The sequence below is a fragment of the Lates calcarifer genome, linkage group LG7_1, assembly GCF_001640805.2.
Source record: "Lates calcarifer isolate ASB-BC8 linkage group LG7_1, TLL_Latcal_v3, whole genome shotgun sequence".
NCBI classification, from domain to species: Eukaryota; Metazoa; Chordata; class Actinopteri; family Centropomidae; genus Lates; species Lates calcarifer.
The window spans coordinates 5,710,257-5,726,337 of NC_066839.1; the positions used below are offsets into that span (position 1 = coordinate 5,710,257).

General features: G+C 40.4%; 2 protein-coding genes and 1 long non-coding RNA gene across 4 annotated transcripts; 1 reads left to right on the forward strand and 2 right to left on the reverse strand.

Annotated features, from left to right (window-relative positions):
- Positions 1–566: 566 nt before the first annotated feature.
- heca (hdc homolog, cell cycle regulator) lies at positions 567–8,520 on the reverse strand. 2 transcript variants are annotated; one of them, XM_018682529.2, is made up of 5 exons: positions 8,005–8,505; positions 4,053–5,133; positions 3,586–3,752; positions 2,321–2,475; positions 567–1,103 (listed from the first exon to the last, which is right to left on the reverse strand). In XM_018682529.2, the coding sequence occupies exons 1-5, from the start codon at positions 8,141–8,143 to the stop codon at positions 939–941; spliced, it is 1,707 nt and encodes a 568-aa protein (XP_018538045.1). In that variant the 5' UTR covers positions 8,144–8,505; the 3' UTR covers positions 567–938. The 2 variants fall into 2 exon arrangements, with proteins under 2 accessions (XP_018538045.1, XP_050927731.1); XM_051071774.1 differs by lacking the exon at positions 567–1,103 and adding an exon at positions 1,111–2,107 and having other exon boundaries at positions 8,005–8,520.
- Positions 8,521–9,620: 1,100 nt separating this feature from the next.
- On the reverse strand, positions 9,621–14,613 carry abracl (ABRA C-terminal like). Its single transcript, XM_018682531.2, has 3 exons — positions 14,498–14,613; positions 13,369–13,434; positions 9,621–12,540 (listed from the first exon to the last, which is right to left on the reverse strand). The coding sequence occupies exons 2-3, from the start codon at positions 13,427–13,429 to the stop codon at positions 12,356–12,358; spliced, it is 246 nt and encodes an 81-aa protein (XP_018538047.1). The 5' UTR covers positions 13,430–13,434; positions 14,498–14,613; the 3' UTR covers positions 9,621–12,355.
- On the forward strand, positions 13,443–15,748 carry LOC108887237 (uncharacterized). Its single transcript, XR_001961583.2, has 4 exons — positions 13,443–14,258; positions 14,913–14,948; positions 15,109–15,239; positions 15,568–15,748. It is a non-coding gene; the product is annotated as an uncharacterized LOC108887237 (long non-coding RNA).
- The last annotated feature ends 333 nt before the right edge of the window (positions 15,749–16,081 follow it).

Here is a 16,081-nt window from a genome sequence, read left to right on the forward strand (position 1 = left end):
AAAACCTTCTTGGTGAATGTGCTGAATGAAGACCTAATGAATGAATACATCTAGTTGCCATAGACTTTGACTTCACATCACACATCATAGTAACCTAAAGACTAAATTTTATTTGATAAATACAGGTCAGGAATCGCAGGTTTCTTTCTTAAAACACTCAAATGGAGTGACTTTGTAGCTCAAGGGTGAACAGTACTCTGCAGAGGCACATACTTCTTCTTCCTTCACCTGTCTGTAAACGTAAGCAGGTGTTTGCAGCTCAATGGGAGGCGGGCCCCAACGTGTGACAATATCAACTGATTTTTGCACCTAAAATGTGAATACATCATGTCTTAGACATACACACACACACACACACACTGATGACCCTGGCGCATCTACTGTGAACAGGTTGGCAGCACAGGAGGTGTGGATTCAGCTGCCAATCTGTGAGAAGATAATAAATAGCCCGATGATGATGATGATTTTCACAGTAATAATGTCAGAACGCTGCAAACAACGGCCTGTTTCGCTGGAGCAAAAAGGCGTTTTAGACGTGAGGAATGCATCAAATCAACACCAGTGTGTATATTTCTCTGCTTTATTTAAGATTTATCTTTACATTTTTGGTAAAAAATAAAAAATAAAACAAGTTTGGCATACAGATACATTCACTTGTCACAGATAAATGTGTTTGCTTGACTGAAATGTCAGTTCAACACTTTATCAACACCTTTCTCTATCAGCAGAGATACTGTCCTGGAACTTTTATTTATTTATTTGTCTTTTTAAACTAGAATCATACTTTTCCTATACATAAAAAAGAAACTGAGGAAAAGAGAGAACTTAAAAACATAAAACCACCTTAAGGCCCAAAAAATAAAATCTTTCCTAGATTGTGTTAGAAAAACAAAAACAAAAATAAAAGCAGCTTAACTAGCATGCATGAACAACATTTGTCAATAAGCCTCGAGTACTTTGTAGGAGGAGAAGGGTTTAACAAAGTGATAGTCCAGGTTGCCGCAGTGAGGGCACTGCTGGACATTGCTGTACTCGGAGAAATACTGCATCCCGACTCGAACGTCCACCACCGGCTTGCCGCAGTGCTTGCAGTTTAGACGAGCCTGCGGACACACAGAGGAAGAGAGGGAAGTTCACTCTTGACCTTGAGAACAGTATGTGTGATGAAATAATCTCAACTCAAACAAGCTTTTCAGCAACATCCCACAGTCTTCTACAGGGGACTGAATGAACATGAGCTTTCTGCAGTGGTAGAAAGTAACTAAGTACGTTTGACATAAGTGCTGTGCGTCAGTGCAGTGTTGAGGTGCTTTAGTGAAGTATTTCCATTTGCTGCTCCTTTGTGCTTCTATCCATCCATCCATCCAACCATTATCTATACCACTCATCCTTAAAGGGCCATGGGAGAGGAAGGGCTGGAGCCAATCCCAGGGCGAGAGGCAGGGTACACCCTGGACAGATCGCCAGTCCATCGCAGAGCTGACATATAGAGGCAAACAATGGCCCATGTGAAGGAGTTCAGGTACCTCTGGGTGTTGCTGTCTTGTGATGGAGCGGGAGATTGGCAGGTGGATTGGTGCAGCGTCAGCAGTAATGCAGACCACTGTGGTGAAGAGGGAGCTGAGTCGGAAGGCAAAGCTCTTGATTTACCAGATCTACGTTCCAACCCTCACCTGTGGTCATGAACTGTGGGTAAGAGCGAGATTGCAGATACAAACGGCTGAAATCAGTTTCCTCCGTAAGGTGGCGGGGCTCAGCCTTAAAGATGAGGTGAGGAGCTCAGACGTGTGGGGGAGGCTCGGAGCAGAGCCACTGGAGGGATTATACATCCCGTTATGGCCTGGGAACACCTCAGGATCCCCCAGGAGGAGCTGGAAAGTGTTGCTGGGGAGAAGGGACGCCTGGAATACTCTGCTCAGCCTGCTGTCACCGCGTCTCGGCCTCAGGTAAGCAGAAGAAAACGGATGGATGGATGGATGGATGGATGGATGGATGGATGGATGGATGGATGGATGGATGGAGGAAGCCAGAGAGAACCCACACAGGCAAACTCCACACAGAAAGGCACCGGGTGAACCTTCTCTCTGTGAGGCAACACTGCAACCCACTGTACCAGTTATAAACACAACATTGACATATCATCATCAAGTTGATGTAGTGATCGAGTTAGCAAACAGTTATCACAACTGACACATCCTGCAACAGGTCTTTAGTTTTTGCTTTAATAGTCTGAAAATTTACTGTGCTCCTATTAGTAGTACTGAGCAAATTGAACAGAATTTTCTTTTCGTAATGCACCCACAGAGATCAGTGTGTCTACCTGGCAACACGGCGAAGCAGCAAGTATATCATAGGTGTACATGGTGCCCAGTTGGTGCCAGCTCCCGTCCCAGCGTGACTTGCACTTGATGCAGACGATCTTGTGGACGCCTTCTAAACAGTCCACACAGATGGCGTACAGGTGCATCAACCTGCCTGTTAGGAGGAAGGAAACACAATCAGTTATTACATTTACTAAATAACAAGTCAGTCTCTTTGTGTGTAAGTCAGAGCGGCCTGTTAAATAACAAACTCCTGGTCATTATCATTGTTTCTGAAAGTAGCAAACCTACAAAGAGAGGCACACATAGCAGATAAACCACAATGCCACATTTCCCCACTGATGATCTTTCATTTCCTAAATAACAGCCTGGAAAACGACAAAATGAAACTGTCCCAGCTCTGTATACCTTCTGTGAATGACTCTCAGTGTGATAAAAACATGGAAGCCACCCACAGAAAATGATCGCAAGTCATAATATTTAGTTTTGTTTTTACCCAACAGCTTTAAACCCCATCAAACTGAAGCTGTAGGTGAAATAAAAAGTAGCTTACCAACAAAATCACTGTAAACTTGAATGCACTCAGAGCCACTCACTTAAAATCAGTTACAACAGAGTCACTGCACTCTGCTGTGTTCTCAGGGAACTTGCATTTCCATTTATTGTCTCAAGACCAAACTAAACTCCAAACCTCCTGGCACGATTCAACCACTTCTCCTCAGCCAACATTTATATTCAGCCCGGGCACAAAAGCCAGAAAAAACTAAATAAATAATCCTTTCACACTGATTCATATCAAGGACCATGCATATCAAAGCTTGTGGGCCAGCACATCAAAGACGCTTCCTGAAAGTGAATATTTGATTCAGCGAAATAACACGTTAATGGTTTATTTGTTTTTCCTGATTACCTGCTCGTGTTCTGGACGCGCAGAGCTGGATGACAGTCGACCACATACAGAAACGCTACAAGCTGATGTTTCTGTATGTGGCTGTGTCGTCTGTTTTTGCAGTTTTTTTGGTGCATCCTCAAAGAGATAATATATTAAATAATAATATGTACAATGTGTATGTGTAATATATTTTTAAGCATTAATTATTAAGTATTCAAATGCAAACGTCAACATTGGTCCTTAGTATAATAAAATAATCTAAATAACGTGATTAATAAGTGTAATAAGGAAAGGATTTGTTTGTTTGTGAGTCTTAATATTTGTGTAAGATAATCTAAAGTCTTGTGCCATGATCATGAAACCAGGTCTGACCTTGAAGGTGACAGGGGACGTCGTACTCAATCTCATCGTGGCGTGAGGGGCTGAGGAACAGAGTCCCGTCCACCAACGGGAACTGTTCAAACACAGGCAGCGCCCGGTGGCACAGCGCGCAGTTGACCACGTTTCTCTGGCTCGCACTGAGGGCCGACAGGATGAACCTGCAGGACGACAGTGTGGTTTTAGTTTAAGTTAAACTGAGGAATCAGCAGCAAACTGGTTCTATTCATCTTTTCTTTCACCTGTGAGACAGAAAATAAACAGATGTCAGGTGCCGAAAACGACCACAGCCGATCTCTGTGGAGTTACAGCCGACATGTACATGAATGTATCCTCGTTATTATTTTATGTGAGATCATCCCATCTAAAATGATTTCATTAAAACTATTTAAAAAATGTTTCATATTAGATCAGCTTTGTTAAGCCAGCATCAGAATAAGAAAATGTTTTTGAGGCTCTACCTGCGCAGCTCTTCCCCCTGGCCTGCCTGAGCATCGTCCTCCATGCGGACGTGGTAGGTGTTCAGTTTGTGTCGAGGGATGTGGGTGAGGAGCTCTGAGAGGTCCAGCCTCCTCAGGAACTGCACCGGGTGAGGGTGGGTGCCGTCGCCCACGCCGCCGGAGGTGAGGCGGTGGTGGAGCGGGAGGGCGAAGGACAGCTGCAGGGGGAGAACGGAGCTGGGGTCGAGGTGAGGGCCGCCGGCTCCCCCGCCAATGCCGACGGAGGCTCCCATCGAGCAGCCGCCCCCGCTCCCCCTGCTGAGGCCTCCCCCGACCAGGAGGTGTTTCCTCTGCGGGTCCATGTGGACGGCCGATTTGAAGAACTCTCCCAGCTGACGGGACCCCCGCAGACCTGCTCCTCCGCCTCCTGATCCGAGAGCAGCAGTGGGGGAGAAGGAGAAGCCAGTCGGAGGAGATTGTCCCGGGGAGTCACATGGAGATTTCTGAGGAGGCCCCAGAGGGAAGGGCCCTCCTGCAGCATGTCCTCCCCCCACTGCTGCTGCTGCTCCTCTCTCTGTAGAGTTCTGTCGGTCCACTGATTGTCTACGAGGTAACTCCTGACTAGAGGCTCTGTGGGATAGTTTACCTCCTCCAACTGCTCCTCCAGCTGGCTTACTTTTCTTAGGCTCCTCAAAAGGCCCATCCCCTGACCCTGCAGCCCCCCCACTGGCCCCAGTCCTGCCTGCGCTCCTCTCAGACGGCTTCTTCTTGCGCTCGTCCTGCATGCGCTTCACCTGGTACCAGTCGGTGTCTTTCTTCAGGTGACCCTGGCCGCAGCGGCAGGAGCAGAACCTGAAGGCCAGGTCGTAGCCCTTCTTGGTCCACATGTTCTGCCGGCACTGCTTCTCGTTCCAGGACCGCGCGCGGCCGATGCAGTTGAACTGGACGAGGATGGAGCTCTCCCACTCGTAGAAACACTGCAGGTGCATCCAGTTGCCGTACGGGCAGAGCTCGTTGTTGCAGAGCACCCGCTGGTAGTCGTCCTTCTCCAGGTCGATGGCTCGGCTGAGGCTGCAGCCGAGAGGAGTCGCACACTGGACCTCTGAGGGGGGAGGAGAGAGGGTGATTTTAATGTGCTTCTCATCACAGTTTCTCCACAAAAAAGCCTGATTTCTTTACTTATCTCGTGTGTGATATGTTACTGATTCCAGCTCTGTGACTAATGATTATGTTTTTGATTAACTGATGAATAATTTCTCAGATACAGATATTCATATTTGGGCTGCAACTAATGATTATTTGTATCATTGATTAATCTGCCTATTATTTTCTCAAGTAATCAGTTAACTGTTTGATCTTTTAAACATCAGAACATTTTAAAAATGTCCTTTAAAATTTCATAGAGCCAAAGATAATAGTTTTACTGTAAAATAAGTCAAAGAAATTCAACAAACTGTCACATTTAAAAAGCTAAAACTGTCAACTTGCATTAAATACTGGTTATTAATTGATTATTAAAGCAGTTGGCAATTAATTTTCTGTCATTAGACATTCAGTGCACATTTTATGTTAAACAGAGAAAAGCAAAAAACAATCTTCATATCTAAAAAGCTGGACTCTGTGTGACTTTGCTGTATAAATGATTTTGAACTGAAACAATTAGTCAATCAAAACATAATTAATGAATCAAACACAAACATTTTAAATATGTCAATTTGTGCTCAAGGAAATTGTGAGCGTGATTCTTTTCTAACATTTTGTAGATTTTGTTAATTGAAGAAATAATGCACAGATGAATCAGTTAGTTGCAGCCCTGACATGTTTTCTAATGAAATAATGAATTAATATCTTCAGCACTAACATCATTAACTGATATTTTGGGTCACATTGTGTCTCTACAACAGCGCTGATTTAAATCGTCAGCAGCCTCATTAAATCATCATAAGTTACATTAGCAGGATCACCCTCATCGCAAAACAACAGCACAACATGAGACAAAAATGTTAAAAGAGCGATTTCCGTGTCCTCTCTGCCGCGGCGCCATCGATTTATGAAATTCAACTAGGCCATCCAAGCCTGTGAGCAGCTCTATTCAAGCTCTGCCAATTGTCAAGTCTGGATGTGAATCAAGCAAATGTGGGCACACAGTCTACACAAGGAGCAGCTCATGATAATACACTGTGGGTGTGTGTGTGGGGAGGATAGTTTCCTCCTTCCTTTTCCGGTACACTGTCAGCTGCTTTTTTTTTCCTATCTCTGTAAGTCACTGTACAATGGAGAAAAAAAATACTTATGTGTGCATTTTTAGCATTTGCTGGATAAAACTGATAAATGAGGCTGCACTGGGTTCAGACTTCATCACGAAATTAATCTTTAAATGACACAGACACACAACAGCTTCATGGAGATATACTCTAACAGATGATTTAACAATGTACTTTACTTATTTTACTGTCTTAAGAAGTCTGTAATACATTTTCTCAAGGCTGCAACTAGTCTATCATCTGCTCGTGGTTTTCTTGATTAACTCAATTGTTGGTCACTACAACAATAGAAAATAGTGTAATGTATAATTTATAATAATAGTATATTGTACGACAAGGGAAAGAAGGAAAACCTCACATCTGAAAAGCTGCAACCATCAAATGTTTGATATTTTTGCTTGATAAATAACAAATGATTAATCAATTAATCATACTAGTTGCTGATAAGTTTTGTCTTAGTCAAGTTATCAGTTAATTGATTTGTTTCATCACTGCTCCATGGTGATATCACCTACTGTATGTTGACTAAAAATACACTTTACACTACATTTAATTTATTATTTTATCAGTGTAAATACTTAATTTACAGTATGTCAACAGTAAAATAAGAGAAGTGCACTGATTTGTGCTTTTAGATAAGTCTTATTACAATGTAATAAATACTCAGTATATTTACCAAGACTGTAATATAACACTGAACCTAAAGATGAAGAGTGGGTTAGTTTACTTATGGCGTGAGATGGTTTTTCAAATTAGCTTGTTGTGAGCCATATTTGTAATATTAGTAAGAGGGCAACAAGGCAAGCAGCGTGACTTTATCTCAGTGTTGAAAGTCTGAATGGGACTGAAGTTGAACTTGAGTGCGCAGACAAGCGGCGAGGTGTCAGTATTACCCTTGAGGAGGAAGGCCACAACCAAAAACTGTGTGGACAAGATGCGCGTCAGGAAAAGACAGCTGAGGCCTGCACACTAAATGTAACAGCCATCGATCACCAACGTGGATGCAATGACAAAGAAGTGCTGCACTATGCCATTTAGGCTCCGTGAAACTACATTTGACGGAAAGGAATATTATTTTCATGGGCGATAATCCTTTTTTCCAAGTGGAGCTGCGAGGCGCCAAAACTGCATGAACAGATTTAACAATTTTAAGATCGCCTGCTTATCAGGAATTATTGAAACCGTATAAAGCATTAGTGAGGACGATTTACGAAACAAGATCAGTCGCTGTACAATTCGGCTCACTTTCCACACACCAAGCAACACCTGCTTTAATGATATTTTAACTCCTTTGCTTCCTGCTCCCACAATCTTCTTGAGCCAAAACAAAACAGAGTGCATGCATAAATCTGTGTAAAGCAATCACACAAGCCGAGATTTCAGTACAGTTGAGTACTAGCTACTTGCTGGTTCACATATACACCGACGACCACAAAAAATCACTCCATTCATACAAGGCCTTAAGTCGTGATCGACCAATGCAGCCTATATTTGTCGATAATCGAGGAACGGTTTAAATGCCAACGTTTTTGACCGAAGTTTGGTACGGTGTTCTCTCCAGGTAGGAAAGAAGTGTAAGTGGGGGGTTAGAAACATTAGCAACGTCGCAGTGCATGCATGTCACGGTCGCACAGACAAGACAGAGCTTCCCCTGGCAGGAAGGCAGCATCACCAAACTTCACTACATCTTTGTCCGTTTCCTCTCTTACCACTTGAGCGCTCGTTTCTGGGTGCAGCCGCCGCGGCCGCGCCTCCTGTTGCGGCCGCACAGGCTCCATTTTCCTGCTCATCTCCGCTACTGTTAGTGCGTTTGCTTTTCTTTCCCTTGTTGTTCTTCTGGTTGGGCATTTTACAGGATTCGGATGTCAGTGTTATTTTCGACCTCTATCAGCGGCTGCTGTCAACGCTGTCTGACATTTCTGTGGACTCCATTTCTGCAGCGGGCTCTGGTGTCTTTTGCAGTGTTTTCTCTTTGTGTTGTTGTAGTTACTCTCCTCGTGGACGACAGACAGGGTTTGTGTAAAAGCCCTGACAGCAGCGGTTATAACGAATAAGCTGCTATAACCTTTAAGAGCGAAGGCGTGTCCGTCTCTTGTTTTGATTCCTGCTCTGCTGTTTTCTTCCACCCCCTGACGTCACGGGACCCCGCCCCCCGCCATTGGCTGTCAAACATGTACGCTGCGTTCAAGACCTGTGGGAAAGCTCGGATTCTACGACATTAACCGCTTCTGTTGGCCGATCGAAGGCAAGTTAATCACTAGATAATCGATTAATCTTTGTCATGTCTTCAAGCTAGTTTTGGTTTCTTAAATATGAGGGTTTGCTTATATGACTGCAAACTAAATATCTTTCAGTTTTTGGGTTGTTAGTTGGCTACAACAAACCATTAATAGATATCACTTTCATCGCAATCAAATTAATTAATTGGGAAAATAATGACACCAATAGTTAGTTGAAGCGATATTTTGTTTGTTTGTATATTACAAGTTAATGTCCAAAGCACAAAAAATGGTTAATCATAGATAAGTGTAGGGATTAATGCAATACAGTGCTACCAAATAAGGCAAACACAAGTTTAACCACAACTTTTAAAATCTTTTAGGAAGATACAACCAGGTCTGCTAAAAATAGATTAGGAGATACACATGGTGAAGACTGTAGCATCTGGACAATGTTGAACAATTTCAGGTTTTGCTGTGTCAGATATTCCAACAGTACTAGAACGCATCAGCAGACTCCGCTAGGAGATTTGAGTTGATGATGATAAGTAATTAGTGTCACATACCTGCGGAGGCATCTGTTTTATTTGTCTGTTATGAAAGCAGATATTTTATCACCCTGCGTGGTGATGTTTCAGCGCTGAATTTTCCATCCTACATGCAGTGAATCAACTTGATGGACTTCACCTGAGGGATGCTTGCAGATGACACATGCATTTCAGTGAAAAGGAAACATTCAAATCAATTCAAATCTCTGTCCAGTCACTGGAGCTTATTTTTTTAATCGGGGGGCTGATTAAGGCTCCAAACTCCATTCAAAAATCAGACAATTTAAAGATTTCTTGCTCATCAGGTCCTGTTGAAACCTCCTAAAACATGACTAAAGACAATTTATGACACAACAACTGACACTCTCCAATTTGGCTTACAGCAAACACACAAAGAAACACCTTTTTCAGTACCCTTAAAATCAGTGTAGACAAATTACACACACTGTGATTGCAGTGGAGTTGTGTCAGTATCACATATATACCTAATAATAAAATGTGACTTGGAGCCTGTTTTGATATCAGGAAACATCAGAAAAATCATGCACCAACACAGACTGAAGGCTTCAAGTGTAAAGATTTTATTATTCAGAGTGTATTCCAGAATAACAGAAACCTCTTTTTTAGGAATGTGTTATTGACAATATAAAAGACAGTAATGACGCACTTGAACACATCATGCACGCAGAAATGGCTCGAGGTATTGGCAGCGCTCTGATCATAACTCTCTCCTCTTGCTAAATGCTGACTTGTGATTTGCATTGTTTTCGAAAAGCCATCTGAACCTCAACACCAGAGAGACATACAGTGAGTCTAACAACAGCAGGATAATCTTAAAATCCAAAATGACAGTGATGCAAGCAGCATGTTTCTTTCTCACTCTTGCTTTTCTTATTTCTTCCACAACTTTTACTGACTTCTACTTAAGCCCATTAGTTTACTCATCATGATTATATCTCACATAGCTGCTCTCTCCTCTACTTTTCAGTTTCATTCATAATTAGAACACAATTAAGCTCATTCTCTTGATTTCTCCACATTTGTGGTCCATTTCTACAACAAACACCATTAAGAGAACAATCATAAAGCAAGTGAATGGTCTCTTAAACCCTTTTAAAAAAGATATTTCAAGTCAAACAACCAAGACCTGAACCTAAAAGATTTAGCTAGATTGACACAACAGCAGTGAATGTGAAGTGGGCCTCATAAAACTTGCAGACCAGACGGCCAGATGTCAAGTCACAAGGTTGATAACTTGACTCTTACCACTGTGAGAAGCAAATAATTGTCTGATGTGTGGGTGGAAACATGGACAAGGCTCAGTATGTGATGGGAAATAGAAACAAAAAAGTCTGATATTATGCAGATGAGAACAACAGCTGCCAAGTAGATGTTACATTCAAGCAAAACACTGTTTGACAGTTGGTCTTTCTTGTATATGTTACTGTTACCAAGTCTACAGAAGCCCAAATGGTCAAAATTAAAACAATAAAGAAGATACTGTTAAATAAATTACAGGAGTCAGTATAGATAAAACATGAAATATAACCAGTTAAATTGTGAAAGAATATGAAAACTTGAATATGAAATACTTTTCACAATAAAAATGTTATTTTTAATATGAAAAGTAGCATTATGAAATTAAATAGTCACTTGAGAAAATAGTATTTCAAAATAAAAACTACTGCTGGAAATTTACAAAAATTACCTGAAATGTTACTGTGAAAAGACGCAAGATAAAACAACATTTCATATTTCTGATATGAATTTAAAAAATACATGTGATTGTATAACAATTTCTTTTTTTATTACATTTGCTGTCTGTATTCATTCTAATAATGTCTGTCTTCTTTATTCATTTAGTTTTGACCACTTTGGGCCTCCATACTAAGCAATGACAATTTAGATTATTGAGTAGTTTTGCTTACAACTTGGCAAGCGATGAGTTTGTGAGATAGTGGGAAACAGTTAAGTCGTCAACCTGATCTGCAAGCTTCATTGGACCTACAGTACAGAATAAAAAGTGCTGGAAAAAAACAAAACAACTAATAAAACTATAAATGCACATCTTGTGTCACAAGTAAGACACCTAATTTAAGCCACAGGACAATTATTTAACAGATTTTGGTTGATGTTGATTTGGTCCTGAGAATCATCACAAATTCATCTTTCGCATTTGGCACCAATCACCCTGTAATGATACATTGGTAAGAATTGCACAAGAAATACATTTGCCATTTGCTCATCAACTATTTCTTACAAAAGGCAAGTTTTTGGAGTTTTTGTTTAGCAGAGAACATTCATTATTGACCACATATAAAAAGATGGATTAAAAACCACTCTCTGACATTGCAACGAGTACAAAAAGGTGCAAAAGTCTTTCTTAAAACTGCACTTGCACTTGTCTTTGTAGTTTATATGAAGGAATTGTTCTTAAATTTCCAAAACTGGTCTAATAACATCTTTTTAAAAAGTCCACAGGAGGTAGTATAAATGGCTCAAGTAAACAATAAATGGAACCATTTGATGACACTGTTGGTGGACCAACACTATACATGGTCTTAAAGTTGCACTAGATTAATATGTGGAAAAAAAACTCATTACAACATATGATTTCTGGGTAATGAACTGTAAATCCTGTTTCCACTTGAGGCTGATAAAGGGAGAAATTGCTAGTGCAGCTTTAAAAACAAGTATCTATCAAAGATCAGAGTACTCCAATTAAATCTTAGAAGAAGACTGTTAAAGTTGTTAAATCTAACCAGTATCTTGACCTGCATGCACATTAATTAGCATTATCATGACACTGATGCTATAGAGAGAGGCATTTGGTTGTGATAATTACCCTATACTGTAATTCTCCCAAAAATGAACAAGAAAGAAATACCCAAATGAATGCGTTATACATTCTATTACATTCCTGATCTGTGCGTTTATAGTCTTAAAAGTGTATCAAAATGGCATTTCAGACCCGTGGTTGATAAAATGGCAGCGCCTGAGAAAGAGAGAAACACCAGTTTTCTTTGTCATCTGACACTGTGAATGTGGCTGTTGGTCAGCCCCGTGAAAAACCCTAAAATATGCTCAAATTTGGCACACTGAAATCAAATGAGATTATATGCAGACATGTCCATTAATATTACTGTTAGGTCTAATCTGTTTGGTCGCTGTGTTGGAGTTCAAATACTGAGCCTGATACATGGAGGAAGGTGACTGGAAACAGAAGCTCAGCAGCAAAGGATTCAGTGAGACCCACAGTCGCTATAGAAGGCCATCTGGTCCAAGTGTCTGTCTCACTCTTGGAGCAGGATGATATCAACGTTGTCATGGACGCCCTGCAGAAGCAACTCACTCTGGAAGGTGAGAACTTTCTTCTTCTTGGCAGCCTTCAGGGTGCCCACCAACGCCTCGAAGATATTGGCACAACGGTCGTCGTTAAACAACACTCCGAACTTAACGCTGGTTTGACCGTCAGCATCTGAAATGAGACGTTAGCAAAGACTGATTAAGTTAACGTCCTGACAATCCTATCATCTTTAAAGAATAATCCCTACCATTACTTTTGAAATAAATGACTTGGGAGTGTTCACACTTATATCTATCACTATCACTGTGTGCTTGTGACATATGAGCAATTTGTTAACAAGAGAAATCAAATCCAAATGTGTGTTGCTCCCGCTTAATGAGCTGAAATGATTATAATAGTGTCAATATTGGATTTTATTTAGATATAACTGACACCAATGGTAGCGTCCAGCGCTGCAACTAACAATTAGTTTCATTATCAGTTAATCTGTTGATGAGTTTTACGACACATTGATGAATTATTTAGACTAAAAACATCAGAAGATGACGCAAACGCTCAAAGTAAATTACCAGAAGACAGAGTGGTGTCTTCAGATTCCTTGTTTTTATATGATCAACAGTCACAGTTGAGCATTTTGGTTTGAAAAATTAAACAACTGAGCGTCAAAATCAATGATTATTCTACTGTTGATCAACTAATCAAGTAATCGACAAATAGTTTCAGCACCAAGTGGCTTTGGAACAATTCTTCTCTCCTCTTGCACAAGTGTAAGAGTTATATAACCAATAAGTACAAGACTTTGTAATAAGTACAAAGTGTGTAAATTTACATCTGAGGGTTTGGATGTACCCATGCTACTGTAATGAGTAAATAAAACTGAACAGATAATTAAAAAATCATGCCACAAACAGGCTTCAAAACGGTTCAGCAATGCCCAAGCACCTCAAGAATACAGAAACTGGAACAAGGCTCCAATACAGAATCATAGTATGGACTCACTTTTACTGCCGAGTCGCTGAATCTCCTCCACCAGCAAACCTACTTCGTGAGAGACATTCATTGTTGCTAGAAGGCAAAACAAAATTAAGTGAATGAGATAAACATTTTAATCAAAATAAACTTAGCTTGAAATAAGTCCTGTCATTTCTTTGAAAGGCCAGTACAATTTATGGGATGGAAGCAATTATCTTCAGTACATGACACTCATGGGCAGGGAGTGGCCACCAAGCAAAACTCCATTCAAGATTTTGCCATTTTGCTGTAATGCTTCTATGAAACAGCGAATGCACTCCTAAATGTAGCATCTTATTCATTAAGGTCCGCCACTCAAATCGGCATAAACTTGATCTAGCAAGCAGCACTTGATTCAATTAAAATTTCAACTTTCTTAACTAACATCAGGGGCACTTTGGACCAACTACGCTAGTGCGAAGCGATTTTAAGAGGATTGATTCAAGTCAAATAAATTGCTGCTTAGTACTGTATACCGAATACTCCAACAGAAGGTTGTAATTCGGAAGAAGTCTTAACTTTTATTCTTTCGATAATTAAATTGGATTATCAGCAAGGCAACTCCAAATTTGACTGATTAGTAAACGGAGTCTGGGACTGAGATTTTGTCCTTTAAAGAAAAAAGGAAATCATGACTAGAAATGTAATACAAATGCAATTTCTAGTTCCATTCATTACAAATGCACAAATCACAAGCACAAACACTACATTTACCAGGGGAACTGACCGTGGAGGATTCAGTTGAACGTAACAAGCGACAACATGAATAGGGCGGACTATCAATGCGGAAATACAGGATTAACACTCAGAGCTAGCCATCACAAAGCACGAATACCTGCTGTAACTCATTAATTTCAGCGAGGGGTATTCATTCATAGGTGCGGATTCATGTTTACAGTTTAATCGTGTTTCACATTACTTCGGGTACAACAGGAGATTTTCCTCTGAGCAACAGACAAGAGCTCGCCGGTAACGTTAGCTTCTCAACAAACGATCTGCTGAGTGCGGACCGAGGAGTAGCTGAGAATATTAAACGGGGAAAATGTGTGGTGGCAAAAAAATTAAAGTCAACAGAAAAAAACAGGCTTAAACAGAACATTTACATTTATATATTTACCTCGGTTCTTCCTTTCTTTTTGCTTAGGATGAGGAGATGGACGAGTTTACTCTGACGAGTCGGCACGGCCGTTTATGTTGCCGCTGCGTTCAGGGTCTGCTCGGAAATGTCTCGATTCTGGTTTTAGAAAACAAATGATCAAGTGGCTCAGGGCTCATTTAGTTTTTGCTTAAGTTCGAGCAAATAGAGGGGCGATATTAACAGCTGTTTGCTCCATATCATTTGAGTCTACATAATATACATACATGAAAATAAAGTAAAAATATTGACTATGATTCATCCTCCATCCTGTAGCCTTGTAGAGGGACCCTGTGTCAAAAACTAGCTTAGACATTAACTGTTTGAGCTTATTTTGAGAGTTCATGTACAGTTCTGTTTTATCAAACTGATTTCATTGTTCTCTGTGTCAACACAGATTATAATTCCATCCCTTCCATCCCCCAGGTTAAAGGTACTTTAAGGCTGGTACCAATGATTATTTTCATTTTCCAGCTTTATACAATAATATATTAAGTGCTCAGTTATATGTAATGTCATAAAATTGTGAAAAATGTCCATCAAAAGCCAGTTAAAATATTCATTTTTCTTTTCTTTTCTTTTCTTTCCTATAGCACTTGAAGGCACCATAAAAGCTCATCTGACTTCACCGTGACACATTGCGATACTTTCACGGACACTGCCCCATATATGGCAAAGAAGAGGTAGAAGGCGTCTTGTGCTTTCTTTCCTCCTCCACATAAAGGTTTACTTTTTCTAGTCCTCCCTGAATGCCTCACACATACGGTTTAACAGGTGTTTAATAAGGAAAGATGCAAAATATATCACAAAATTAAAATTTAATCTGCTCAATGTATGCACATCTGTTATTTTTACCAGCAGTAACTAAGGGCTGACAGAGTTACAGCAGTATATATCATTATTTATTTGGGCAAAATATTATTCAGATGCAGATTTATATGCTTTGTTCGTGTGTCAACATGTTTGTGCTAGTTCATTGGAAATTTAGGAGTATGCACCACCAAACCATCTTTCTTGACTATATCCTTATTACATTGTTTTCTTATCCACAGTCCTGGACTCAGCGCAGCTTTTATTTTGAAATCAGTCATCCGGGTCCCTGCAGGCCAAGCAAGCTCGCGCTGACTCGGACCGTAGCCCAGTGACGTCGCGAGACATCAAGCCAGTCACAAGTCATGCGAGATTATACCGGCAGTTAAGAGAATTTTACTTCAGAATAAAACATTACCATTGTGTTTTGGAAGCATAGTTTTTATTGAGTACATGCTAGAATATTCTCCACAGCTGGGTCCTTAGTTTTGTATATTTAATAAATATATATAAATAATTAATAAAAAACAGTATTGACTTTGACTTGACTTTCATCTCTCAAAAGTACTCAAAACAAGTACTCTAAAATTTCATGTTTGCTCATTATCACAATATTTTGTCAGGAATGTTGAGCGGCTTATACTTCTTAAGGGGTCCCAAGGTGGAAAAATTGCTGTTGTGGATTTATTCATCCCATTATACATGATAGTTTAATTATTTCACTGAACATCCAGAAAACCAGCAAGTTATCTAAAG